A 26,955-nucleotide genomic window follows, 5' to 3' on the forward strand; every position below is an offset into this window, starting at 1 on the left:
GTTGACACATATTTCTAGAAAAATAGCATATTGCAGAGGGTAATTGTGTAATTATTATTCCCTCTTCTGCGTCAATACTAGGAACTTGGATTTTTCCAAAGGCCACCAGGCAATCACAGGGGATAAAGAAGGGCAGCAGCGTCGGATACGGCAGCAGCGCCTGATCTTCACAGGCAAATGGATTGCTGATAACCAGCCAAGGTAATTGCAAGTGCTTTGTGTTTCCCATGCTACTGGAAGGTGAGGTGACAGAGGAGCCAGTGTGGAGTGTTATTTTTCTCTCTGTTCAACGCAGCAGTTAGCTGTAATGTGAGCACAAGATGCTGACAGCACTAACAATATGTTCTGTGGGTCAGCATGCTATTCTTTCACAGACTGATTATGATAAGTAATGTAGTGTATATAGTTGCTTTTTAATTCCTTGCTGTCTTTTTCAGGTTGATTCAATGTGAAAACGAGGTAGGAAAGCTCTTGTTTGTGACAGAAATCCCGGAGCTCTTACTGGAGGACCCTAGTGAAGCCAAAGAGAGTCTCGCCTTGCAGGAGACGTCCATGGCAGAGCCGCTGTGTGCTGATGGGAGCCCTGGACTCAAATCAGTGCTGTCCTCTGGCAGAAGCCTGAGCAACAGCTGTGATGCAGGAGAAAAACCCATGGTCACCTTCAAAGAGAATATCAAGCCCCGGGAGATGAACAGAGAACAAGGGCGCATCTACCCCCCAAAGGACATAGCGAGGGAGAGAAGGGACTTTAGCAAAGGAATAGTAGCAAATAAGATTGATGGGAAGAAGGATAACAATAAAAGGAAGAATGAGACCAAGAAATGCGGCTTGGATAAGATGCAGGAAGCAGGAAAGCAGAATGTGGCAGTTCAGGTAAGCCTTTAGCTCAGAGGAATACTGTGCCTGAGACAGTGTGATGTTGTGTCACGGCAGTCACTGCTTGTGTAGAGTATGGTAGAGCTGAGGTCTTGCTGTGGGCCCTGCAGCTACAGCTAATGCTCAGTAATGTAAAATATTTCTACCTCAAAGACCAGGCGATGGTGATCTTAGCATCTCTTTGCATTTCCTTGATGCTAGCTCAAAAAAGGAGGGAGAGAGGGAAAACTAGTGCAATGAGAGGTGCTATAACTGTCCTAAAAAACAGATTTTTACCCATTCCACAAATTATTTAGGCCACCAAGGCAGTTCATGTGGCCAGGTTGTAGTCATGCTCTTGCCATTCTGGGGCCTATCGTGAAGGAACTGGGTACTCTGTATTTTCACTTCAGTTGACTGGTGTGCATTCAACAAACTGAACATGTCACAAAAGCACTAAATTGTATATATGTGGAGTAAGACCCTCTGTAGTGTGGGTGCAATCAAGTGTCTCTCTGTCAAAGTAAGGAAAGCCACTATGCTCTTAAATTGTCAATCTATGCTCAAGCACTTGGTCAGAATGGTTTGTTTTCACATCAGCTGCTCTTTTACTGGTTATATTTTTTAGGGGCATGCTTTTTTATCTATTTCTTTGAGTATTACATATGAAATATAACAAGTAAACAGTGAATTTGCTGGTCTGCCTTCCATTGAGTCATAGTAAATGAGGGTAGAGAGTGTCAGGGCTGATCTGTACCTGGACAATTTGGCTGTATCTCAGTAATTCCCTGATGATGACTGGAACCATTCAGTGATAGTGATGGAGATTTCTGTTATTTCCCTAGAGAAACTGTGTTAGTTCTTCACTGTTCTTGCAAGTGGAAATTATTTTCTACTAATGCACCTTATGTCCCTTGCCTCTGTAAAAGCCCACTACTGCTGCCCAGGACAGGTCTGCAGAATAACTCTTCCTCTTTGCAGCTGCTCCAAAGGCCTGTGCAATTGAGGTCTTTTCCCCAGGCTAGACAAACCATCTCTTTCAGTTTCCCAGCTTTTGTTTTTTAGAAGCCTTGGATTATTCTCCCTGTTTTCCTCCTGATGATTTGCTGTTAAACATCATGGTTCTGAAATGGAATGTCTGAACTGGCAGCATTACTCAGTTGGTTTTGCAGGGGAGCCATACCTCGGGGTACAAAGGGTTTCTGTAAAGGCTACAGAAAGCAGGGGCAATAGTTTGTGAGTCATGGAACATGATTCTGGTATCTGAAAACCAACATAGGTGAGTTAGAATAGCAAGTTTCTTATTTATTTGTCAGATGGATCTGGAATGTCATTGCAGGTCTGAGCATAACTTCCAGTTTTGCTCTTTGTGCCCCTGTCTTGCAAAGTAAGGACTTCAGGTGGATAAAAGCCTACCAGATCCGAGGACTATGTGTAGCTTTCTGGATAGGGATGATAGCTTATTTATCAGAAATTTGATTTAGTTTTAAGATACAGCAAACCCAGCTGTAGCAGAATCTGCTCTGATGTTGTCTGTTATTGTTTGTCTCTTCTTGAATAGAAATTTTGGCTTTTTAACTCCATCAGCTGTATTTAGGGCAACAAGTCCAGTGAAATGCCTTTTGTTTTGTATAATTTGGTGGGCTTGCTTATCCAGACCTGCTCCAGAATAGAGGGAGGGCTTGCTTCCCCCACACTGAGAAACCAGTCCACCAAGTTGGTGGCCTGTTTGTGTTCTGCTTTGGCACTCCTGACAATTTCATGCTTTATTTCCTACGTAGTTCATTGCCTTCAAAAGCTTAAATGCTGCAGTTCCTACTGTGCAAAAATGTGAAGAATGTGGTACAGAAGTGATCAGTCCTGCTTTGCAGATACATGGGAAACTTGCATGCTCAGGCAGGATGTGATCTGGGTTGAATCTCTGCTCTTTAGGGAAGATAATGTCAGGAGCCAAGGAAGTTCAGTGCAGACTAACTCAAAGTGTAGCATACTCTTAAGGAGGTCCCTGTGATAAAGTGGTGCCTCTCTCAAGCACTGTGTAGGAACATTAGTTCCTACACAGGAGCTATTAGGGCTATTAGGGCTATTGTGGGGGTAAATATTTGGTAGCATTGACACTTCTGAGGTGACATCAAAAAAAAGCAAGGAAGGAACTGAAATTTGTCTTGATTAATTGATTTTAGTGATTTATGTTTTTATGAAGTTAACTGTAAATCATGCAGGCAGCCTTTTGGAAGCCATCCTCTGGAAATGTGTTATAGCATACTTGAGTTTTTGGATGGATAGAGCTTGAGTTTTAAAATGCCATGGCAGGAAGAGTGTCTTTGAATTCTCCAGCATTTCTGTAAAAGAATGCATATATGGGTTATAAAAATATTTGGCTTATTGTGGAAGGAAAAGGGACAGCACAATGTAAGTTAAATATGCTGAATGTGATGGAGGGTGAAGAGATGCAACATGAGCAAGGGCCTGCATAGTTCGTGGTGTTTCACATCAGCCAGAACCTTGAGGTGGAGCTCCCTGCAGACTTTTTCTAGTGGGAAATGAAAAATCCACCCAAACCTCCCAATTTTACAAATGCAGAAAGAACCCTACACTCCCATAATTTCTAAATGGGGCAATTCAATTTTAAAAAGAACTTAAGAAGGAATATGAATGCATCTATCCCTTTACTACTGTAATTTGGCAGAAAACAACTGTCCTGTAACTCCTTTCAACTCAGCAGCACTAAATGTCTAAATAAACCCCACTGTTATGGTGTGGGGGTTATTGTTGTTTGGTTTGGATTTTTTTTAATTTGATCTCTGATACAACCCTTCTTTTCACTCACCTTTGAGGCTTGGTGTCAGGTCTGCTCCCGGGCCCTTTCTGTATTGCCCGGGTTCCTTGCTTGCTGTCTTTTTCCTGCCTGCTCCATCTTGCATTCCAGGCAGTTCTGCCGAGCTGAACAGAAAGGGAAAGTAGTCTTCCCCTCTGTCTTCCTCCCCAGGAAGACCCAGACCGCGGGAGACTCAGAATAAGGTAAACATTACATTACATTCTTCTCTCTGCCTTTAACTGGTGCAGCTCTTTTAACATAACACCCCACAGTTACACAGTAAACTGAATGAGGTGAAGCACTTCTGCCGTTTGTCTTGTATGCTCTGGGTCAAAAGAATTCCATGGTGTGGAGGAGTTTGTGCATATACATGACCGTATGGATTAGGCTGAGAGAACTCCCCAGGAAGAATGTGGCAGTGTTTGTTTTCTAAGGTGCTGCAGGTAAGTAACATAATTTAGGTTGAAGCAGTGCCCTAGGAAAAGCATAGTAGCATCTGCACTTCTTGTTTTTAAACACTGCAGGTGAGCAGCGTGGTAAGTTCATTGGATGGTGTGAGATACTATGTCTGCTTCTCACTCTCATGCTAGAGAAGGAGCCTCTTGTATCTTCCGAGTGAATATCTTTGAGTGCTTTTTTGAGGCAAGAAGTGCCCGAGGACATGCAGGGTAATCTGCCTGAGGTCAGTGAGGAGGGCTCTGTGTAGGGAAAAGAAAATAATTGCTCAGACAGCCTGAGAGTTTAATTTTTGCCTTGAGACATGATATGGTTAATGTGGAAATTTGGGACAAGTGATTTAATTTCTTCATACTTTCTTTTGTATCAGGTAAAATCCCAAACGGAGATGAGGAAGACTCCAGTATCTGAAGCCAGGAAAACACCTGTAACTCAGACTCCAAGCCAGGCCAGCAGTTCCCAGTTCATCCCTATTCATCACCCAGGAGCCTTCCCTCCCCTTCCTAGCCGGCCAGGTAATTTGCATCATTGTTTTGAAGTGTCATTTATTGTTGACTGAAGAAAATCCTGTAAAATAGTGGTTGATACAGCCTCTAGAAGGTAGGGGCTCTGTTAATGAACATGAATTTTCCTGTTGAACATCTTATCAAGTAGTATAAAGGGGCATAGCAGAACTGAAACAAATAAGATTCCATATGCTTTGGAATCAAGGTTTGTCATGAAATCTGCCACCTGCCTTCTGGTTTAGTGGGTCTGAGATCAAGGAACTTCATGCTAGGCTCTTCCTGTAGTTAGTCTGAACATGACAAAGCTTTCTGCTAGCACTGCTTCTGAAGCATTCCCTATGCTTCAGACTCCCTTGCAAAAGATCAATCACACTGCTTGCTTTAAAACTCACTTTCTTTTGTAGTGGCGCTCATGTTTGAAGCTGTAATTTGTGTGGTCTTACTTGTTGCTGCGTTGCGTGTCCCATTTTGCTGTGGAGTCTGCCTGTCATGCCTTGCTATCCATGTTTGCTCATGGAATAACTGGAAGCTGTGTCTTCCCTGCACGTGTTGCATGGAGCTCCTCAATATAAGGCAGATGGGCATCTTCCCTGTCCCAAAGTCAGCATAAAATCTGACCTGTGAGACACAGAATTAAAGCTTGCCTTCCAAACCTGGCTTTTCAGTGTGAACTACAGGGAAGGAATTGATCTTACAGATATGAGGATTTGTCTCTAAATTGATCCAGAGACTGGTGGTCCTCTGAGAGGAAGCAGTACACATACTGTACTGATTGCTTCTGTTTGTTCCTGCAGAAGTTTAGTTCCTGAAAATGTGTTTGAAGGGGAGAAAACTCTGGAGGTAAAGCATCAAAAACCCAAGAGCAATGAAGGAAAAAGGTAGTGGGGGTCAAAAAAAGCAGGGAGATTGGGAGGCAGGGACTGCAGGGATGTGGAAACATATGATCCTCAGATATTGCCATGCTGACCACTATCAGTGCCTGGAATATTCCAAGAAAACTCCAAAACAAACTTGGAATTCTTGTGTGATCACAGCCATGCACGTGCCAAGGTGAGGAACGACATTGTAGTGCATGTATGCAGAGTGGTGCCACCTTTCCTAAATGAACAGCATAGGAAGAGAAACCCCCACTAAAAGGTTTCTGGAGGGAGTTGTATGTTCTGCCAAATTGTGATTAAAGGTGCATTTTTTATCTTTTCCAGGATTTCCTCCTCCAACTTATGTTGTCCCCCCTTCTGTGGCTTTCTCCATGAGCACGGGGTACACCTTCCCAGGTGGTGTTTCTGTCCCAGGAACCTTCCTCCAGCCCACACCTCACTCGCCTGCAGGAAACCAGGTGCAAGGTGGGAAACAGTCCCACATTCCTTACAGCCAGCAACGGCCCTCTGGACCAGGGCCAATGACCCAGGGACCTCAGCAAACACCACCTCCTTCCCAGCAACCCCTCTCATCTTTACCAGCTCAGGCAACAGCACAGTCCGCAAGCCAGTTACAGGTCCAAGCGCTGGCCCAGCAGCAGCAGCAGTCCCCCACGAAAGCTGTGCAGGGCTTGGGGAAGAGCCCGCCACACCACTCTGGATTCCAGCAGGTAAACTTGGCTTGCGCTATATGCTGGGCTTTATTGAAAAATAAGTGGCAATGTTCCAGACTTGTCTTCCTGGATTACCTTTCAAAATTGTCATTAAAGAATTTTTTGATTGTGAACTTCTGGGCAAATTTGAAAATGAGCTGAAGTTTGGTGGGTGTGAGCATATGATGCTGTAACTGAAAGGAAGGTATGTACTGGAATGGAATATCTTTTCTGTCTTCTATTTGCTGTGTGTTTCTGATATAGACAAGGTATGGAGATGGTATGTCTGTCTCACGCCTTTCTAGTTTTCTTGTGTGAATGATGAGGAGTGTGTGAACCTCCACCTGCACTCTCCTTTTGGCTAACTGGTTGCAGTGTCAGTTCCCTTACAGCTCTTAGTACCATTCCTCACCTTGTGCTGGAGAAAATCTCCCTTCTGGCAAATCTGGACCCAATGGTGAGACCCTGCTTGTGTTCTGGGCAGCAAAATGCTGGCTCAGTACCTTACTAAAGGTTTAGTTTGTAGGCTTTTGGGTTAAAAGGTACTGGATAGAGTAAGGATTCTATTTGGCTGTTGGTTTAAAGCTTGGCTAGAGAGCATTAGATGCCTATGGAAATTGCTTTTGATGAACAACACAGACATTCCACAAACATTCTGATTTGCTATCACGCATGAGCCAGGCTGACAGCTTGGATGAGTTAAGCATTCAGGTAACAGGAATTGTTCCTCCCTGCTGGTGAAATCCTGTGTCTCTGCCTCAGTATCCACAGACAGACTCGTCGAAGCAGCTCTGGAACCCCCCTCAAGTCCAAGGCTCCCTGGGGAAAATCATGTCTGTAAAGCAGCCCTATTACCTGCAGGCCCAGGACCCTCTCAAACTTTTTGAACAGTCATTACAGCCTCCTGTGATGCAACAGCAACCTCTGGAGAAAAAAATGAAGCCTTTCCCAATGGAGCCATATAACCAGAACCCCTCAGAAGTTAAGGTGCCAGAATATTACTGGGACTCTTCCTATGGCATGACGGACAACAGGGTGATGACCCAGCAGTCAAACATGGACCGCAGGGGGAAGCGGCAGGGAGTTTTCCGCTCCGAGCAGGATGCTGTCTCCAGGATGACCTTTGAGGTAAGACCCATGCTACAAGTGGGGAGAACTAAGGCTCTGGTATTCCTGGCAGCTCTTGGCGTTTCCCTGTTTCAGGAATGCCCTGTGGTCCCAAGTAGGTCAATGTAAACTTATTTGGAAGAGACCTGAGCGTCAGTACCAGGGGTACCAGCACAAAGTAATGAATTCCCCATTTTAGTAGGCTGTGTGAAGTATCAGTCTCTTGAAGATTTGGTTTCAAGTAGATGTAAGTCTTGTTCAGTGTGGGTGTGACATCCATCTCTGTGCTGTGTCTGCCAGGTCGAGAAACATGGCAGCTGATAGTTTTGGGGAAGATTGTTGTCTGGCAACTGATGAAAACCATAAAAGCCCCCCAAATAATTGCAGTTGAATTATTTCACTTTAAGTGAACTCCTAACACTGCTATAGTGAATTGAATGGCTGAGGCTGCAATAGGTTGAGCAACCAAGGATGGTAGCAGTGGTCTTGTCTTGGATTTTTTTGTTTGTTTGTTCTTCCTGAAAGTCCCACCACACTGAGAGAGCTAAATGTCTTCCTTAACTCCTGGTTGCAGTTAATGGAATACTTTACTTCTGTTCATGTAATCGTGCTTTTATGTTGGTGTTTATAAATCCACCAATCTCTGTTATTTATTAACAGCCCTGGAGTTGTCTGTGAGTGCTTTTGGTGATGTTTATAAGGAGGTTTAAACAGAGGGCTTTTAAACCTTCGGTTGGGTGTGCCTCTGTGAATGCACTCAGGACATGGAGACAGTCAACTGATATCACTTGGCTCATCCTTCTGAGAGAAAAGCCAGACAATGTGCAGGAGTACAATGTACAGACCATGTACAGTACTATGCTGATGTCAGGTTGTAGTTTTTAGATGGAGACAGGGTCAGAGCCTGGTCTTCATTCCTAAAAGGGAAACCTTGCCAAGGTGCCAGCACGTTGTGCTGCAGAGAGAAGCTATGCCTGTGCTGCTTGTGCTTTAAGCATCCCTCACAAAAGTGAAGATGTCCAGTCTGACCAGCACTGAGCAGATTTTACTGGCCATGGGGGCTGGTCAGCTGTGGGTTGGCATAGCAGCTATCACCAGTGGAAATAAATCTCATGGGATTTAAACTCCACGACCAGAGAAAAGATGATAAGAACATAATTCTACTTGAAACCTAAATTACTCACAGGTCAGCTGTAGAAGAATGGCTATAAGATTTTGTTTGTTGTCTGTGCACGTGGAAGCAGGTTCAGTATGTGGCATGGATGCAAGGGGAAGCACACACTCTGCTGATTAAAGCTCCCTGCTGTCACTTTGATGCGTGGTCCTCTCCCTGTGCGCATTTGGCACAACGCGTGGTTGTGTCTGCTCAGAGTTCTCTCAGTGTGTGCCTCAGCACCATTCTCACCTCGCCCTCTGCATGCTGCCTTCTGCCTTCCTCTTGCTGTTCTCTCTCTTGCTCTGGCTGTTCTTTCTGCCTTCTGTTGTCTCACTGTGCTCATTTCTGTCACTAGGACCCCAAGAGCTCCCCTCTGCTTCCTCCGGACCTGTTAAAGAGTCTGGCTGCCTTGGAGGAGGAGGAAGAGCTGATTTTCTCTAATCCTCCCGATCTTTACCCAGCTCTGCTGGGGCCTCTCGCCTCTCTTCCTGGACGAAGCCTCTTTGTATGTATTTGATGTAATACTGCTGCTTCTCACTCTTAACTGGCATCTCTCTTCTGTGAAGTTATAAGAAATATGAAATTCCTTTCTCTCCCCCATACCTCCTGTCCAATTTCCTGCCTTACCTTTGAGCTAGTTTTCACAGGGGTGAAAACTACAGCTTTTGGGCTGAATCCAGGCCTGCTAATTTGTTCAGAAATCAGAGTAACTGTGGAGGTTTTGTTAAGTACAGTGCACAGGAGAGGTGTTGGTGCATCATGATACATCATTTAATGCACTTGCTCTTCTGCAGTTGTATGGGTTTAGTAATAAAGGACAGGGGAGACACTGATGGGGCTATGGGGAGTCATCAGAACCAGGGTGTAGTGACAGGACAAGGGGAGTGGCTTCAAACTGACAGAGATAGTTTAGATGAGACACTAGGAAGAGATTTTTTTCCTGTGAGGTTGGGGAGAAACTGTGGCTGCCCCATCCCTGGAAGTGACCAAGGCCAGGTTGGATGGGTCTTGGAGCAACCTGGGCTAGTGGAAGGTGTCCCTGGGCAGTGGGGTGGAATGAGATGAGTTTTAAGGTCCCTTCCAACCTAAGCCATTCTGCGATTCTGTGATTATAATATGCATATAAAAATTCCATAGATGCAGGGGCATGCTGCCCTATTCAATTCAGAAGAGATTGATAAAAGAGAAGGATGGCTTTGGAAGAAAATAGCAATTAAATGGATAAATACACAGTAACTCTTATAGAAATACAATCATTTTTGACAGAGGGATTTTTTTCATACATTTTTTGTATGAAAGCCTTCCTAGTTCACTAGCTGATGGGTCTCAGAGCTGTTGAATTTTTAAATTGCCTCTGAAAATGCAGCATGCCTTTCTGCTATGGCTACAAGCACGTTCATTAAATCATACTCAGATTAGTTGCTGTAACAAAGAATTATTTGTGACTACTCAAAATCTCTGATTAAATCTCTTCCTCAGTTATTTTACCTGCCATCCCAAGGAGCCAGTTGCAAAAGACACTAATTTCTGTCTCATTAGATAACTTTGCTAATAAACTAATAGCTGCTGCTTTAACAGCTTCTTCTGAAGCTCCTACTGTTGTGTCTGCTGAGAAATGGAAAGAAATCCTTTGCTGTGCAAGTCGTGTGGATATGCAGAGTGGGAATTTTGTCTTTTAAAACGTGCTTTCAAACTAGTGAGCTGTCACTTTGAAAATCTAACAAGCTAGGAGCTGCTTGCCAAGAAAATGAGGCTGTTTGTCTTAAGTTTACAGGATGAAAGCAAAAATATTCCAGGTACTGTGGCTGTTTTAAAGAGAGAGAGATACTAGTTCTGGATTTTGTGGTTTGAATAATAGATTTTAAAACATCTGACATGCTGAGCTGGTGAGAGTGCAAGAGGGGGTTTATTTGTAACAAGACTATAGCTTTTAATTTGGTTCACACACATTTTTACTTATGGTTTTACTAATTCTATGGCTTGGTGATCCAGATCCTAGATTTGGTGATGTTCATTGTCCACTAGCCAAGCTTGGTAATTTTTCTTTGGTTTCTGTCATTGATAACTTATATATTTTTTCTCTGAATAGACTTGTTTCAGAGACACTGTTTTTCACTCCTTAATCATAGTAAGAACCAAACAGAAAGACAAGAAATGTTGTGCTAGAAATAACAATTGTGTGAGAGGGAGGTGGCATAGATGATGGAAGAAAGGTCATGGTCTGTAATATCTTTACATGGAAATAAAAAGGCCACAGGAGTTTTGGAACCTTTCTTTTTGGTTTTCTTTTTCCTTCTTCTCTGCAAGTAATTTATAATGGAAATGAGACAGTGTTAAATGCTGATGGACTACTAAACCTAATTTAAAAAGCACTTAGCTGCTCTCACTGTCTAAGAACATCTCTGCAGCAGGGATGCTCTCAGAACTGAAAAAATATTCTGTCAATAGCCAAATACAACAGTCTAATCTTGTTTGAAGGAGTCCTCGTGTCACTGGGAGGGATCCTGTCTCACTTGTACAAGGTTTTCTCACTTGTGTAAGGTTTTACACAACCATAAGTTATTTTTGACAGGAGTCTCCCCTTTAGATGTATCAGAGTATTAGACTTTGCATTTGAAAACCTGTTCTGGGTCTGAGACTCTCAGCTGTCATGTTTGATGATTTGTAGATTATTAATTATAGGTAGTAGGAAAATGACTGATTCTTTGCACTTGTTAGCCTGCCTCCCCTGTCCTCCAAGGTGCTGGAGCTAAAATTCAAGACAAGTTGTAAATGTGACCAAAACCACTTTGGCAGTTTCTGATTACACACTTTCCTCCTGGTCCCTACACTGAGCACTAACTGCACTTTTCCCCTTTTTGGTTTCTGAAGAAGTCCCTGCTGGAAAAACCATCAGAATTGATGTCTCAGTCATCATCTTTCCTGTCCCTCAGTGGCTTTTCTCTAAATCAGGTGAGTGAGAACCAGAGTCCAACACCTTTTGCTGTTTCAGCTTGTGGTTAAGCCAGTGGAAAACCCGAAAGAAATCCACATTGATGTGTAATTTCACTCTGTATCAACCTTAATCTTTACCTTTATCAGTTTTCTTCCCAAATTCATCTTAGCTATATCTCTGCAGATGTACTCTTGAATCTTGCCGAGTTTGGGGGCCCTTTGCTCTCAGTGAAGTCATGAAATTGACTGAAAAGGTGCATCTCAAGGTGCTGTGGTGTGTAGGTTTTTATTTCCAGGGCAATGAATTACCTGTTCTCTTCCAGAGCATTGAGCAGGCTTAGTGCTTTTGACAACTTTTCTGAGTACTGGGAATCTGAAGATTTTGTGAAGACTTTGCAGTCCAGCCAGGAGAAATCTGTCCTGATTCAGAATGTGATGGACTTAATGTTAAATTAAATGGTCAAAGAAGATGGGCTGGGAAATGAAAGACAAATTAGGAAATATTTTGAACTATAATTGTTTCCTTTGTACAGTCTCAGTGACTGAAATAAGTCTAACACATAAGCTCTTACACTGTTTGGTTTTTTTTTCAGGAAAGATATCCGAACAACAGCATGTTCAATGAGGTATATGGAAAAAACATCAATACCAGCACAAAAACAGAAGTCACCCCTTCAGTTGCCCATCAGGAGACTTCACTCTATTCTCTCTTTGAAGGGACTCCGTGGTCTCCATCCCTTCCAGCCAGCTCAGGTAATCCTGGTATAGCATTTCTTGTGTCTAGTGAATTAAGAGAATTTGAGTTAATTCTAAACCAACTGCAAATTATTTGTAACTGGAAATAAAATAAGCAGCCCCCCCCTCCCCTGAAACTTGCTTGGCAAGATCTCTGAAGGTTTCTGTTTTACTTTATAAATCTTCAGAAATACAAGGGGATTCTGTAATTAATACAGTGTAAGAACCTGGATTTTAATTTAAGTAGTTGAGCAGGATAAATGTTGTAGGCGGTGATAAATCCTGAAATCTCTTTAACATGGTTTCCTGACTGCCATTTGGGAGTAGTGCTTTAACTCAAATGTCCATATACTTTGTGTTGCTTTTTTTTGGAAAAAGCAGGAGGAACTGGATTTCATAATGCAGATATTTGAAAAAGAAACTGTATGAGGGAAGAGTGGAGGAAAATACAATAGTAGTGGGGTTTGTTGTGTTTGGTTTCTTGCTGTTAAGCAGCCCGTAAAGCAAACCAGCTTCTTTGTTAGTAATTATCTTAGAGGCATAAACCATAACTATTATGTCATAATTTTAATCTCACTAAAAATCCAGAAGAGTGTGAGAAAGGAGTTAGTTGAATCTAAGAACAGAGTGGATTTTAAATAACATCTGCACTGGATGAGATGTTTGGTGGGACTTGTGCATCCAACCAGGAAAAGCTGTTGTGGGTGAAATAGAGAGAGTTGCAAAGTGCTTTTTTATTCTAGCAGGATTTTTGGCTCACATGGCTTCAACTCCCTTTTGCTTCAGCTCTACATTTGTTCTGTTCTGCCTGTGGACAGCCTGCTTCATACTCCCTCTCCTCTTTTGCTCACTATTGGGTTCTGGTCTGAATTGTTTTAAGACTCACGTAAGTGTAAAACATTCTCAGACCTGGGAGTTGAAGTTTTAAACTTGAAAACTCCTCAAAGTCTAATCTAATTTTTCTATTGGTTTGTCAAGCTTGGAGACAGTTACTTTTTTAGTTTGAGACAAGTTCTTCAAGAGACATGAGGGAAACTGGTTTTACCTAGCCAACCCTCATGAGGTGTTCTGGGTTTTGTTTTTCTCGTAAGCATTAAACACAGTCGTTCTGTTCTTGTACATTTTTCACTCAGAATTTAGGAATTTGCATTATGCGCATGTAACAGAAGGAATAAAAACTGACCTTCAACATTGGTGCAATGTGGGTGATGGCAGAATTGCAGCAGCACTAAGAAATTCAACACTGAGAGGTTCCTGCTGTCTCTGCTGACCTTTTTTCCTCTTCCCTTGTAATCCCTAGATCATTCAACACCAGCCAGCCAGTCTCCTCACTCCTCCAACCCCAGCAGCTTGCCAAGCTCCCCTCCAACCCATAACCACAATTCTGTTCCTTTCTCCAACTTTGGACCCATTGGGGCTCCAGACAACAGAGACCGGAGAGTCGCAGACCGCTGGAAAACAGATAAGCCAGGCAAGTGCTGGGTTCCAGGTTAGCACAGAGCTAGATACCATCGTCTGATGATGCTTGTTTTGCTCTGTTTTTGCCATGTCACTTTGAACTTGTCTTTCTGCCATTTTGCCATTTTAGCAATGGGAGGGTTTGGTCTGGACTATCTCCCAACAACGTCATCCTCTTCGGAGAGCAGCTGGCACCAGTCCAGTGCTCCCAGTGGTACCTGGGCAGTCCAAGGCCCTCCTGCCATGGAGGATTCCTCAGCTGTGCTTATGGAGAGCCTGAAGGTGGGTTTGGCTGGGGCTTGTGCTCAGGGATGGGTCTGCAGGCTGGACGATCAAGTGATGGGCATTAGCCTGCTGGAAGTGTCAGAGTTCAGTGCCAGAAGCCCAGAGTTTTTCCCGCAGATTCACTTACACAAGGCAGTGTGGGAGGTGTCACCAATGCAGGAAGATGTCACACATTTACAGTTCTTCCTGGTTTTGAGATTCTGTGGAACAAGCTCAGGCTGGCAGAACTGGAAGAAATTCTAACATTAGCTTTGACTAGTCTAAAATTAGTAATAGTTAATGTGGGATGAATTTTTATGGTAATGAGGGTTCTGGAGGAGGATGAAGTTCTTCCAGGGAGCCTCTTTTTAGAAGGTCTTCTTTGAAGCCTGGTTAGCTTTTGTGATAAGCCAGGTATGAGTGATAAAGAGGGAGAATATACAACGTGGTGTCTGCTTTCCCATCTGGCAGAAGGGCTGTGTAATGCAAGGAGGTGCTAGTGTTGGCTGTTTGTTTTTAGTCCATCTGGTCCAGTTCCATGATGCACCCCGGCCCCTCGGCCCTGGAGCAGCTGTTGATGCAGCAGAAGCAGAAGCAGCAGCGCGGACAAGGTGCCATGAATCCGCCACATTGAGACAGAGGAGGCAACCCTTGCAACGACGGCTCCATAAACCATGGCATGTTGGGTCTGTGGGACTGGCACACACAGTCCTGTGCAGGTGGCAGCCCTCTCTTCTGTTCCTTGCTGTCAGGAGGGCGTAAGTGCTCCACCAACCCACTGAGTGTGCACAAAACGTCTGCAGTGCAAGCAAACAACATCAGGAACTCTCCCATCCCCCGGGCCCTTCGGAGGGAGAGAGGAACTGCTGTTTGGCTCACTCAGTAACCCAATATCACCGCCTCTCACCTTCTCCATTGTGCATGTCCCCAGCCACATGGGAAGTAAAAGCTGAGAGCAAAGGGCAGATGGGAGAAGCCAATGAGAACTTCTCAATCCTTTTCCTCTCTTTGGGGAGATACAATAGGAATCCATTAATGATTGCTTCGCTGACTGAGAATGTAGTAGAAATTACTCCTAAACATCTTTATTACTATCTCAGTAGTAAGATCACACTGTACACAGACGTGCTTCATGGTCAGTGTGTAGCAATGAAAGCCCCAGTTGCTGCTCCAGTCACAGTGGGTGGTGATGAGGTGGGGCTCTGTATCCCGGACTAGCAAAGGAGTTTCATGAAAGAGAGTCTGGCACTTGGCACTGCTTCACCCTGAGGCTTTGGGTGGGTTAGAGACTCCAGCATGAAATGCCCTTCTCTCAGTAGGTGTTTGAGCTATAAGGGGTGACATGGGGCCTCGCAGCACTCTGCTGAAAAGCAAGTTAACTGCTATGGGGTTTTAAATTAATGTGTGATTCCTGTACATTTTATTGTAGCATAGTGGCTAGCCCCACAAAGGGCAGGCTAGTCTCTGCATTCACAGCCTGACTCATTTTAATAGGTAGGTAGAAAGCTTTCAATGGGGTTTTTTTTTTTTTGGTGTTTTTTTTTTTTTTTGTTTGTTTTTTTGTTTTTTGTTTTGTTTCGGTTTGGTTTTGTTTTTTCTCTTTCCATCCTCCCATCTTCGCTGAACGCTCGTAGTTTCATTACCATGGCAGAAAATAATCAGGGGTCCAGCAGGGCTGGGTGAGTCCGACAGCCAGCCCAGATAGCATGGGGCATCCGCACGCCCGGTGAAGCACAGGTCAGCTCTGCAGAAACCTGTCCCAGCTGCAGCCCCAGGCTTTCAGTGCCAGAAACAAATCCAAGGCACCCATGGACACATGGAAACAGCACAGTGCTGTTCATAGATGAAAAGGTGCAGAAGGGAAAAGGAAAAAAATGTTTTACTTGCTATTTATTAGGGGGAAGGAAGACTGGAAGTTTTGTTAAAGAAAAGGACAGCGTTTTTGTTAGATTTCCCAGGGAAGTTACAGAAACAGACTCAATGTCCATTTGCTGTTTTTAGCAGTAGGGGTTTGTGATGATTCAGGATCTCTGGGCTAGAATTCAGCTGCAGAACAAAGCACATGCAGGAGCCGAAGTGATGCTGGAGTCTGGGCAGCCCCAGAGAATACAAAAAGGGAAGGCGGAGGAGACCCAATACCCTCGGGGGTGCGAGAAGCTCCCTACGGGCTCCACCTGAGCAACATCACTGTTCTGTGTTGCATTTCAAAGCTGTATTTCCTTTAACAAGTCCAAAAAGTGAAGTTCCCACCTGGTGGTAATCCAGCCCACCCTGTGTGTCCCCTCCAGCCCTCCCGCTGTGTGTCCAGGCTGTGCGCCCAGGCAGCTGCGACATTCCCGTGTTCGCACCGTCACTGACTCTTGCACCCCAGACTAACCAGGAGCACCATCTCACTCCCGGCCGTGCCAGGTCCCAGCTGCACCGTTCCACTTGTGCATGAGCACCCGGCCTCGGGAATGCATCTGACCCCGCCTGCCCTCCAGCACCTGGAGGAGCAAAAGAAGGGGCCCCCAACAGAAACTGGTTTGTGTTGTAAGCTTTTTTTGTGTTTTCTGTCTGTCTGTGCAAGAACTGCAGCTGCCGAAATCAGCTTTGCCTTTAATTAAACCATGTTCTCTCCATCCAGGTGTGTGTGTAGCATTTATTTCCTGTGTGACTTGGCTTCAGGCCTTTAAAAATGCATTATTTTTCTGTAGAAGCCAGAAGAATGTTTGAAGTTGATTTTATTAATCACAGTGATTCTGGCTTGGGCTTGGTACAGATAATTTGGTTGTGGTTTTGTGCTGCCTGTGGAGTGTATTTTACGTACTGAACTAAATATGTAGGATGGGAGCAGCTTGCAAAGCTCCTCCCTAGTTGCAGACTCATCCTGGTACAGTGTGTGCAGATGGAGGGCACAGGTCCTTCTGTCAATAACTTGCCTGCAGACCAGGGTGTTCACTGTTTCCATGCTTCTAGGTATGTGGTAGGAAACTCTGGAGATCTTCTGGTTTTGAAATTACAGGTGTTTATTGTCTCCAGAATAAGTTCTTTTAAAAAGAAATGTGATATTTTTATGGGTTAATGGGGCAGTGGGGTTTTCTGGACTTGTGTGATAGAATCCAGAGTGCGGAAGCCCCTGCCCCCTTAGCACCTTTGGAGTAAAGCTCTGGGATTCCAGGCTCTGTCTTTCAAAGTTACTGTATCTTCTGACTGATCAGGAAAAACTTTGATGCACGGGTCCCATCGCTGAAGAAAATGTGTCTACTTTTATTGGTGGGAGTTTTAAAGTCCCTGTGAATTTGAATTGTGAGTTGGAGCAGGGTGAGGCTGCGTGGTGTCTTCTAAGTTCTTGGGGTTGGCATTAGTGTTTCAAGGAAGCAAATACTTTCTTGGTCTATAGCTTCCTGAACTTGCTTTCCCTTTGGGAATCTCCTGGCAGGGCTGTAAATGCAGGTTGCACCAACTTCTTGTGGGTGTGCCCAGCTTCTGGCATGCCTGTATAAAAGCTTTTTTAAGGATGGGGGATGGCAATTCTCTTGGCAAGCACAGGATTTAGGAATGAATGTATCCCTAACAGGAATTAGCAACTTCTCTTAAAAAGTTCCTTTTTAAGAGAACAATGCAAAAGGTAAGAGAAAATATAAAGATTTTAATACAAGTAGCAATAACATTTAAAGGTCATTTTCAGACGCAAGGATTAATATGCAGACTACATAATGACAACAGTTGAATTCTTAATTACTCTCCACAACTTCAAGCTCTTCTACAGTCACTTCTCTGGGTGTTCAGTGTTGGGCTGTTGAACAAACGCAGATGGGAAGATGCCAGTCCTCCCCTTGCACTCACCTTCGAACCAGTCTTCATTCACTGGAAGGGAAAATTGACACAGTTCTTACGACCCTAGGAATATACAGGAGCATCATGTGCTGCAGACAGACCTGAGATCACAGTTTTATGGTGTTTCTGCTGATAAAACTTGGAGCTGTGCTAGACCCAGCAGGGAGTGGAATGTGGAGGAAAGGGAGGAACGAGGAAGAGAGTCAAGTGGTAAGGTAAGAAGGAATATCAAATGGGGATGCAAAATTGGATCAAAATAGAGACCAATGGGTTTGGAAACTGCCTTGAGTGGAAGCAAAGTGACTGTGGAGATTGAGGAAATTGTCTTAGACCTTGGTCTGTCCTCTTCAGGAAAGATCTGAAGTGTTTTGACAGCTATTTCTCATGTTCACATAAAAACCCTAAAATAACTTCCCCAAAACCTCTGCTACCCTGGGTTTAGTAAGGCCTGGGAGCTCTGGCAATTTTGCTGTGGGAGAACCAAATGAGGCAAGAAGCAGCTTTGTACTGGGAAATACTTAGCTCAGGAGTGAAGGGGAAAGTAGGATTTTGGGGTGGAGGGGGTCATCAGTATTGCATGGTGCAAAATCTAACCTGTCAAACGTTATATGGGGGACTGATTGTGTGCTGCTGCCAAAGCCTGCCAGCCACCATAAATTAGTGACATAACTACAAATAGCTAAATATAAGGGGGTTTTGCCTTTAAAACTTACTCCTGATGTCTTGATTTCACTCAGAGGCTCAAATGAGATGGGAAATGTGCCCTGTGTATATAATTATTCATTGATCTTCCTGAGATTTAGTCTGTATTTAAGCCTCAATTCCCATAGAAACACTAAGGACTAATATTGAGTGACTGAAGGAAGATTGTACTCTTAACAAGAAAAGTAGATGAAAAAAGGTTCCAGGTGGAAGGAATGGGAGTGAGAGCCTGCTTCCATTGTGGGGATGGCAGCTAAAATGAGACATCTCCTTAAAGAATCCACTGTGATCAATAAGCTTAAATGCAGTCCAAGTGTAACTCCTGTCTTAGATGTTTGGGAGGGCTGCGGTGGAAACAGGAGTGATGAAAATATGTTGGAAGAAGTGTGTGTAACAGGGATGTGTGGATGGGAATCCCAAGGCAAAGATGGAGGGGCTCTGCTGCTGCCATACCACCCTTCCTCTCACCACAGCTGGGGGAATCCTTCCCCTCTCCTGTCCCAGGAGGAGTACAATTACCTTTGGATAAAACAAGGATCATGTCTCCTGCCTGAAACTCCAGGTCTTCAGGTTGGGTGGCTTCATAACTGTACTGAGCTACAACATGGTTTGGTCCCGTCTCCCCAGGCGTTGCCTCCTGCGGTGACTCCTCTGGTTTGCTGTCTGGTACAAACCCCTCTCCCTAGGCAGGAAAAAAGCTGGTGAGGACACAGCCTCTTGGTTTCCTTTCTCTGTAGCAGGGCAAGAGAGATGAGCTCTGCTTCTCTCCACTCTTTGCTCTCCTGCCTTTCACGAGGTTGCTGGCTTCTGTTGAAAGCCACAAACCTGTGCTTGTGGCAAGGAAAAGAACGGCAGGAGAAAAGAGAAGGTGGCTGCCCCCTGTAGCTGTCACTGACCTCTGTGCCATTGCACCAGACTGTCAGGCAGTTGTCCTTGCTCTGACTCCAGGCTGCCTCCACGTTCTGTGCACTCAGAGTCACCAGCTCCTGGCCCTCCACAGGCTTGTACCTGGAGTGCAGGGGATGCAGGTGAGGAGTGCTGGAACACAGCCCTGGCTCACTGGGGCTGGCAATGCCTCACCTCAGCTCCGTGTGCTCGGGCTGCAGCTCCAGCTTCCTGCAAACCAGCTCCAGGAGCTCTCTGTAGGAGCAGCCTCGATCGACTCTCAGGGCAACTGTGAATTTGTAATGCACCTTGAGGACATGGGGCCTGGAGACAGTTGGTTCAGCCTCCTGCAGGCAGGAAATGGGATGTCACCTTGTGTGGCTTGGCAAGCACAGGGATGTGGAAACTGGTTGCCTGAGTTAGATTGTGCCTCCCAAGCTGTGCTTGGACATTGGCTGGTTGGCAGACCAAGGCTCGTCCCAGGAGAGAGCTCAGTAATAGATAAGGGGCTTGGCACCAAATTGTGGTTTTGGTGTGATCAAATTAGAGCTGTATCCACCTTCCAAGCCCCCCCTTTTTTTTTTTTTTTTTTTTTTTTGAGTTGGGATTGCTGTATTTTCCCATCTCTTCCCAGTGTGACGTTCTGATGTGCTGACCCTACCCAGGAGCATGTGCATTCCAGCCAAGCTCTCTCCTATTTCTCCCTTCTCAAGTGCCTCAGGTTGGCTAAGATGAGAGTCATCCAGTGGCCCCCTCACCTGGGCCCTGGAGGAGAACTCCCAAAAAGCAGCCCTAAGTCTCCTGGAAAATACAGGTTTGTATGACCAGCAGGACCTCAGGGTCTGCCTCGCAGGACGTTACCTTTGCTGTGTCTCTTGGCTGCACCACAGTAGCAGGAACGTAGTCTGGGGAGGAGGAAAAAGGTGGCTCAGGACGTGGGATGGGATAAATGTTGTCTAAATACACAGCCAGACCTCCTGCAGCCCATCGTGATCTGCAGCAACACCAACCAACCCTGGAGCCAGCAGCAGTCCTTTGAATGGATATGGCATCCACCACAGGCATTCTTCTGTAAGGTCTAGATACAACCACTGAGCAGAGGTTTTGGCTCTGTGGTTTATATCTCTTGCCAAGATGGGAGCATGAAGGGTGGGATGTCTTTCATGGATAGATTCAAAAAAGATAAACATGGAGCCGCTGGTTTTAGTGTCTTTCCTCTTCTGATCTCCCTAGGTCCATCCTGAAAACCAAAGGCAATCCCTGTCCTTCAATGGGGCTGTAAAGCTAAACTCAGGCCTCCAGGCAGGGTGATTTCATGTAGCTTTGTGGAAGCGCCTTCATGAGGATCTGATTTCCATTTTGGCAGTGCTTTGGCACAACTGTGCTCATTCCAGGAAGAGCCCAAGCTACACTGTTGAACATGGTCCCACTAATAGATCTGAGCTGGCTTTTGGTGCCATAAAGATGATCATTGGGGTTGTTGTGTCTGTGAAGTGTTTGTCCTTAATTCCATGAGCCACAGCCTTCTTCTCTGTCAGCTCTACCCATGGACTGTCTACAAGGCTGCTCTGTTGGGGACATGAGCTTGGGATATGGGACACTGGGTAGCACCAGCCAGGAATCCCCTTCATACAGCTCCTTTAAGCCTAGCTCAGCTCACAGCAGCACTGAAACTATCATAGATGCCCTGCAGGAAGGGGAAGCCTACAAGGAACCCTTTACTCCAAGCTAGTCCCTGCACCATTCATATTTTTTTCTCATTACTCACTGTGCTAATTAAAAGCACAGAGGGACTTGCTTTCCTCAGGGACCCCACAGACACTATTTTATTGTATCCTCAGCACTGCAGTTGCTGTCTCTGCCTCCTGTTCTAATGTCTTCTGGTCCCTGACTTCAAATGGGGCCAGCAATGAGACGGAGATGAGCCCTAGCCCTCCCTAGGGTGAGGACACGGCATCTCAGCCTGCTGTGGGTGGTGTCAGCCTGTGCTCCCCATCCCTCCTGCTCCCTGCACTGACCTGGCGCCAGCCGCCGCGGCTTCTCCGGCGCAGTGGAGGTGGGTGGCTCAGAGATCTCAACTTCCACAGGGGTTTCTTCCTGTGCCGTGGGAAGAAGATAGTGCTGTCAATCCCACTCTTACTGAGGGGCTGGGGTGCTGCTGCCTTGTGCAGCCCCTTTCCAACCTGCTATTTTCCTGAAGTCTGTCTGGGGTCTTGAACTGGGGAGAGGTGACTCAGCTATATCCATTATCTCCCCAGCACTGCCAACCACCACTAGGGTGCCACCAACACAGATTTTGCAGATCTCTGAGCTCATGATAAGGTGACCATGAGCCAGAAGAACCAACCCCAGCATCATGACGGGGAGGGAGTCACATATATGGGTCCCACTGGGAAGCATGTGTTAGGTGTATATTTCGAGATCTACCCTCCCCAGGACACAAATTCCTCCTGGGCCTCCTCACCTGGATATGCAGCTTATTCTGGAGCTCCACAGGCTCGAGGAAGTTGCAGGGGACAATCCCTTTCTGCAGGGGGAGGAGAGATGAGTAGTGATTGCTTGGCAAGACAGCAACCCACTGCTGGAGGACACAACTGGATGTGTCCTCACCCTCCCATGCATCCAGGAGGCTTCCTGAGGCTTGAAGTTTAGTTTCTGCAGGTTGGGTGGATTTCACTGAACCCTGTGGCCTAAGCCAGGGTAGACATAAGACACTTCAGTCAGAAATGTACTTAATTACTGTTGGCAGGCCTCTGCCTCTGCAGAATCTCAACCATAATTTGCTGTCTGCCCCTCCTGTCCAGCACACTCCTGGTATACCTTTCCATTGAACATCACTGTAGCCCAATTGTCCTTCTCTTTCTTCAGCACAAAGACAATGTTTCCTGGCAGGACCTGCAGCTCCTCATCGGTCTCAGGAATGAACTCGTACATGACACGGTGTGGCTGCCCTCTGAGGGCCCTGGGTGTGGGTAGCAGTGGACAGGTCAGGAATGTTGGTGATGCTGTTGTTTTACATCACAGGGAGAATCCAGACCTCTGCCTCCATGTTTCGACATTCCCCATTCCCCTGGAGTTCTGGGTGCCAGCTGGATGCTCAGCTGTGAGAGTGGGGTTGTGCCTGGCTGCAAGGGTTATCCATCCTTCATCCAACTCACCTGAGGATTTCTGGAGTCTTGGGCCTGGGTGGAGGACCAGAGGCCTGCCAACAGGAAGCCAAAAAGGAAAATATCAGTAATCCAAAGGATTTTGTTTGCTTTGCAGAAATGTCCTGCAGCCTTTTACCATGCCTGCCCTCACCCCAATACTGTTCCTTCCTCCACATGCAGGTGCCTTAAGTGCCATGAGGAATATCACTGGCTTTGTTCCTTCTAAGGAACAGTTTCCACATTCAACATACAGTTGGTTTTCAGAGGCACAATCCTCTTTTCACTCCTGATTTTAGTTTCAGTTGACAGAGGATTGAAATTGTCAGCACTGTCTGCATTGAGAAGGTTGTCATTTATTTTGTGCAATGGTGCTGTGCTGTGCTTTCCCATATTCACCCAGAAACCTCCTGGAAAAACTCTTGCTGCATTTAGGAATGGGAAGATGCCATTACATCATCTGGAAAATGGCACGGGAAATGCAAAGCAGTTGTGGAATGGGCAGGAGAGTGCAAAGCGAGAGCAAAACTGCTGTTGTTTCTCCACTCAGGCTTAGGCAGACCATCCCTAATGAATCCTTTGGGGAGGGTCAGACACAGCTCCCTGCGGAGAGCCATCACCCCACCCACTACTTCCCCGTGCAGGGGAACAGCTTAAACCTCAGCCTCAGCTGTGGGTGGGTTTGGGATGAGCTTCCTGATGGTGGAGGGAGCAGTTGATCCGTGGAAGCAGTGCCTGCCTCCTCCCCACGGCGGTGGCACAGAGTTCAGGGTGGTAAGGGTGCTGCTTGCTCCCCACTGTGGATGACAGCCACCCCGTGTCACCCTGCACCGAGCATGCTGTTCAGTGACAGAGTCTTACCTGTGGCTGTAGGGGAGCGAATCCTGAAAAATCATCCTTGTCCACCACAGAGGCCACCACCTAGAGCCAAGGACAAGTAGTGACTTGGTACCTGTAGACCCCTCTCAGACCTCTGATGTCCACCCTCCTCCTTTGCTGTTGGCCAAGCCAAGCTGCTCAGGAGAGGCTATGATTTTAGGCTGAGTGCCTCTTGTACCAAAGCTTCCCTCTCAGCTGTGGTAAATTTTCTGCTCTTAGCCTGGCTGTTTCTGTGGTTAATACCTAAAAGTTTCCCGTTCTGTTTTAATCACAAATGTTGAAGGGAGCTAAAGTGTCTGGTTCAACCCCATACCTCCTACAGGTGACCTTAAATGTAATTCAGAAAGTTGATACATGTTTTTGTGCATGTTTTTTGGCACTCAAGGAGCTGCCTGGCTCTCGGGGGTCTGATTCCCCAGTGCCTGGGTCCTTTTCTGGACAAGTGCTGCCTCCCAGGGCCTGAACCCAGAGGTGGTATCCCAGTGACTGGATTTTGCACACTCACAGGCGAAAAGCTTACTTGCTTATCTGAGCTGAAAAGCCCTTTTCAAACAGTGGTAGATGAACTGGAGGTTGGTTGTGGGTGTCAAATGTTAAATAGCTCTGTTCCCCCACCCCTGAAAATGTCTTAATTTCCAAGGGGATCATTGCAGCTCATTGCTGACTATCCCTCTCACTAAGGAGACAAACTAGAAATAAGCCATGCTCAGCAGGAACGTGCTTTTAGCTCTTGTATTCTTGCAGTCTCCCTGTTTCCCACGAGATCCCTGTGTGCCATCCCTCTCTCCATGTCTGGGGGATCCCTGAGGCAGAGACCAGCTCCCTGGTAGCTCCTACCAGGCAGCAGACAGCAGCTCAGAGGGATGAGGACAAGGCAGTCAACAGCTCTTCTCAGCCCACAGAATAAACAGTATAGACGTTTCTTACCATTGCCTTTCCCAGGTAGTCCTTCTTCTCCAGCTGAGCCACTTGCTTCTCATTTGGCCTGAACAGCTTCCCCGCAGGAATGGCCACTAGCTCACAGAGCTTCTGTTTCTGTAGCACAGACAAGTCATGAAGACTTTGGAGGTGAGAGCAGGGACTGATGAACGCCCCTTCTGCTCTGGGCTTGGGGACTGCTCCAGACCACCACCACGGAGCCCAATCCCAGCCCAGGTACAGTCCATGGAATCCCGTCTTCCCATCCCTGCCTCCCCAGTGACCCAAAGCTCTTCCCACAGACATGTGTCCTGCTACAGTATCTATTGCCACAGCATTTTAATCCTGCTGAAAGGGATATGCTGTCACTGGGATTTCCCTCCCTCTCCTTGTGGGGCTGTGAGACCTGCTCCTCCGTACCAGGATGGCTTCCATTGCCCTGTCTATCTTGTTGTGCTGGGGCTCACTCTTCATGCTTATGGCCAGGGTCAGGTGCTCCTCAGCCTTCTCCCAGCTCCCCGTTGTGGCGAACACCAGTGCGATGTTGTAGAGAATCTGCTGGAGGGATGGGAGCAAGGGAAAGAGCTCTTGGAGCAGCCAGACTGCTGCCAGGAAAGGAAAGGGCAGTGGCACTGCACCCACTTGCTTGGTTTTTGCAAGGTACAAAAGAGGCTGGCTGTCTCCTCTTTAGATTTCTCATGCTGGAGAATGCTGGAGAACAGACCTTTGGGATCAAAACTGGCGGCCAGGTGTGCCTCACCTCGCAGGCAAAGAGCCGGTAGCGCAGCCCCAGGATCTTGTAGTCGATGAGTTGGTTGCCTCGCAGCTGGGCCAGCGCCTCTTTGAAATCCTCAATGGCCTTTCCGTGGCTGTGGAGCAGGGGGTGAAGGTGTCACCAGCTCATGGTGGCGACCTGCCTGCCTCTAAGCCTGTACTCAGACTTGGTGAATTCAGTCGGGTCTCCCCTCTCCTTGCAGTGTTTCAGACACCCCCGGGGAGGAGAGAGGTTGTGAAGGTTAATCCCAGGACTTCAGTGCTGAAGAGTAGGAGCCTGTTTGACCTTGACAGGTTTCAGTCTGGGCTCTGGGGCACCAACCTGCCTGGGGCCATCCTCAGGTGAAGGCTGGCCTCTCTGTAAGTGGCAAAAAGGAAACGTGAAACCCTTCCACTCACTTCTGCCTCCGGTAAAACACGGTCCCCCGCTGGAAATAAGCCACAGCCAGGTGCTTGTCGCAGCCGATGCTCCGGGTGAACGCCTGCAGAGGTAGGAGTGGGGCAAAGGGGTGGTAAAAAGGCGACACCTTAAAAAAACTGAGGGCGTAGAGCAATTGTACCTATCCTGCCTTAGCCGAGCGGCCTAAGCTGAGCTCTGTGGGCTGTGTCTCCCTGCAGCACTGGGCATTGGGTGGGGAGAGCCTGGAGCAGGCTCCTGGGTTTTTTTGAGCTGGAGCCATCTGCCAGCACGGTCACCTCCTGGAGCGAGGGAGAGTGAACAGTGAGCCGTGTATCGCTGCTGCCGCCTCGCCTCCCATCCACTGGCAGAACAGGTTTGGCGGCCTTGGGCTGTCCCCCTTCCGCACAGCTTTAAAAGGCCCCAGATCCATCCCTTAGACCGTGATCCTTTTAATGCCTTCCTTCCCCACCATGTCCATGTACCTTGGCAAGTCGCAGAGGTGAGAGGATGAGCGGCCCCAGGGGCTGTACCTTACCTCCTCCGCCTCCGCCAGCTTCCCCAGGACAAGCTGGATGCAGCCGATGTTAAAGCAGATTTTGGCAGGGGGGTTCTGGACGGCCGTGAAGGCATCCAGGGCAGCGCTCCACTCCTTCCTGTCTGCAGCACACACCCCTTCTTGCCACAGCCGGATCGTCTCCACCAGGGACATGGCGTGGTGGGAGTGGGATGCGGGATCCCCGCGTCGTGGGTCTCGCCCCTGTCCCTGTCCTTCCTTGTGGCGCAGCTCGGCCTCTCTGGCTCCCTTCTGCCTGTTCCTGTGCCTTCCCCCCGCCCCTGTCACAAACCTGGCAGGAAGTGGCCTCACTCGCAGCAGCCCCGCCATGGGGAAGTGGGGCAGTCTGCCTCTGACACAGCGGGTTTCCATGGCGTGCATCCCTGCTCCTGTCGGGCAGCCACTCCTCGCCTGCTCGGGTTTTGATCTTCTGGTTTGTACATTAGAAGTCATGGATTTTGTCAGCTGGGTAGTTCATCAGGTCAAATTTCAGGTTGCAAAATCCCAGGATGAGCGCTGGGCTGAGCCCTTGGTGCCCTGCAAAGCGCAGTCTCATCCTTGCTAAGCGGTTCCTGCAGACAATTAATTCCTGGCAGGCACAGTTGGGCTGGGGCTCCCCTGTCTGCCTCAGTGGGGAGGTGAAGTAGAGCCCAAGGCACTGCCTGGGAAATCCTTGGTCCTTCCCGACTCCACCGTGTTGCCCCAGTGTGAAGTTCCACTGCAAAGGGCACATGGATGAGGCTCCTGGGGCAGTGGCCATGCTGCACCATATCCCTAGGGCTCAGCCCATCATCACTTCTCTCCAGGTGTTTTAGGGCCAGCAAAGCATGACTGGCTCTGGAGCACTGCTGGGAGCACAGGGCCAAGATGAGCACGGGGCACGTGGTGGCAGCAGGATTCTGACCTGCTGCTGACTCATAGGTTTGGAGCTGGCTGCTCCCCACATGGTTTTTAAGCATTTTTGGAAGTACTTTGCCTCTGCCCCATCTACCAGCAATGTGATGTATATTTTGTAAGAGC

At 46.9% G+C, this 26,955-nt stretch overlaps 2 protein-coding genes across 8 annotated transcripts in view; one reads left to right on the top strand and one right to left on the bottom strand.

The window, feature by feature from the left end:
* SMG7 (SMG7 nonsense mediated mRNA decay factor) overlaps positions 1–16,480 on the top strand; it is a 51,150-nt gene extending 34,670 nt beyond the window's left edge. For 3 of the 7 annotated variants that reach the window (XM_053950228.1, XM_053950223.1, XM_053950222.1), the window contains exons 13-23: positions 82–201; positions 438–873; positions 4,500–4,644; positions 5,838–6,223; positions 6,968–7,333; positions 8,824–8,973; positions 11,340–11,420; positions 11,996–12,155; positions 13,438–13,608; positions 13,726–13,877; positions 14,380–16,480. In XM_053950228.1, coding sequence (XP_053806203.1) covers positions 82–201; positions 438–873; positions 4,500–4,644; positions 5,838–6,223; positions 6,968–7,333; positions 8,824–8,973; positions 11,340–11,420; positions 11,996–12,155; positions 13,438–13,608; positions 13,726–13,877; positions 14,380–14,493 — 2,281 coding nt within the window. In that variant the 3' untranslated portion in view covers positions 14,494–16,480. The remainder of the gene's footprint in view (positions 1–81; positions 202–437; positions 874–4,499; positions 4,645–5,837; positions 6,224–6,967; positions 7,334–8,823; positions 8,974–11,339; positions 11,421–11,995; positions 12,156–13,437; positions 13,609–13,725; positions 13,878–14,379) is intronic. The other 4 variants (XM_053950225.1, XM_053950224.1, XM_053950226.1 and 1 more) reach the window with 4 other exon arrangements.
* Positions 16,481–17,470: 990 nt separating this feature from the next.
* On the bottom strand, positions 17,471–26,185 carry NCF2 (neutrophil cytosolic factor 2). Its single transcript, XM_053951030.1, has 15 exons — positions 25,918–26,185; positions 25,382–25,464; positions 24,969–25,077; positions 24,629–24,763; positions 24,218–24,325; positions 23,273–23,332; positions 22,424–22,467; positions 22,086–22,227; positions 21,730–21,792; positions 21,284–21,362; positions 20,127–20,170; positions 19,461–19,612; positions 19,277–19,388; positions 18,900–19,062; positions 17,471–17,708 (listed from the first exon to the last, which is right to left on the bottom strand). The coding sequence occupies exons 1-15, from the start codon at positions 26,089–26,091 to the stop codon at positions 17,611–17,613; spliced, it is 1,566 nt and encodes a 521-aa protein (XP_053807005.1). The 5' UTR covers positions 26,092–26,185; the 3' UTR covers positions 17,471–17,610.
* Positions 26,186–26,955: the final 770 nt, after the last annotated feature.

Source organism: Vidua chalybeata, chromosome 9, assembly GCF_026979565.1.
Source record: "Vidua chalybeata isolate OUT-0048 chromosome 9, bVidCha1 merged haplotype, whole genome shotgun sequence".
NCBI classification, from domain to species: Eukaryota; Metazoa; Chordata; class Aves; order Passeriformes; family Viduidae; genus Vidua; species Vidua chalybeata.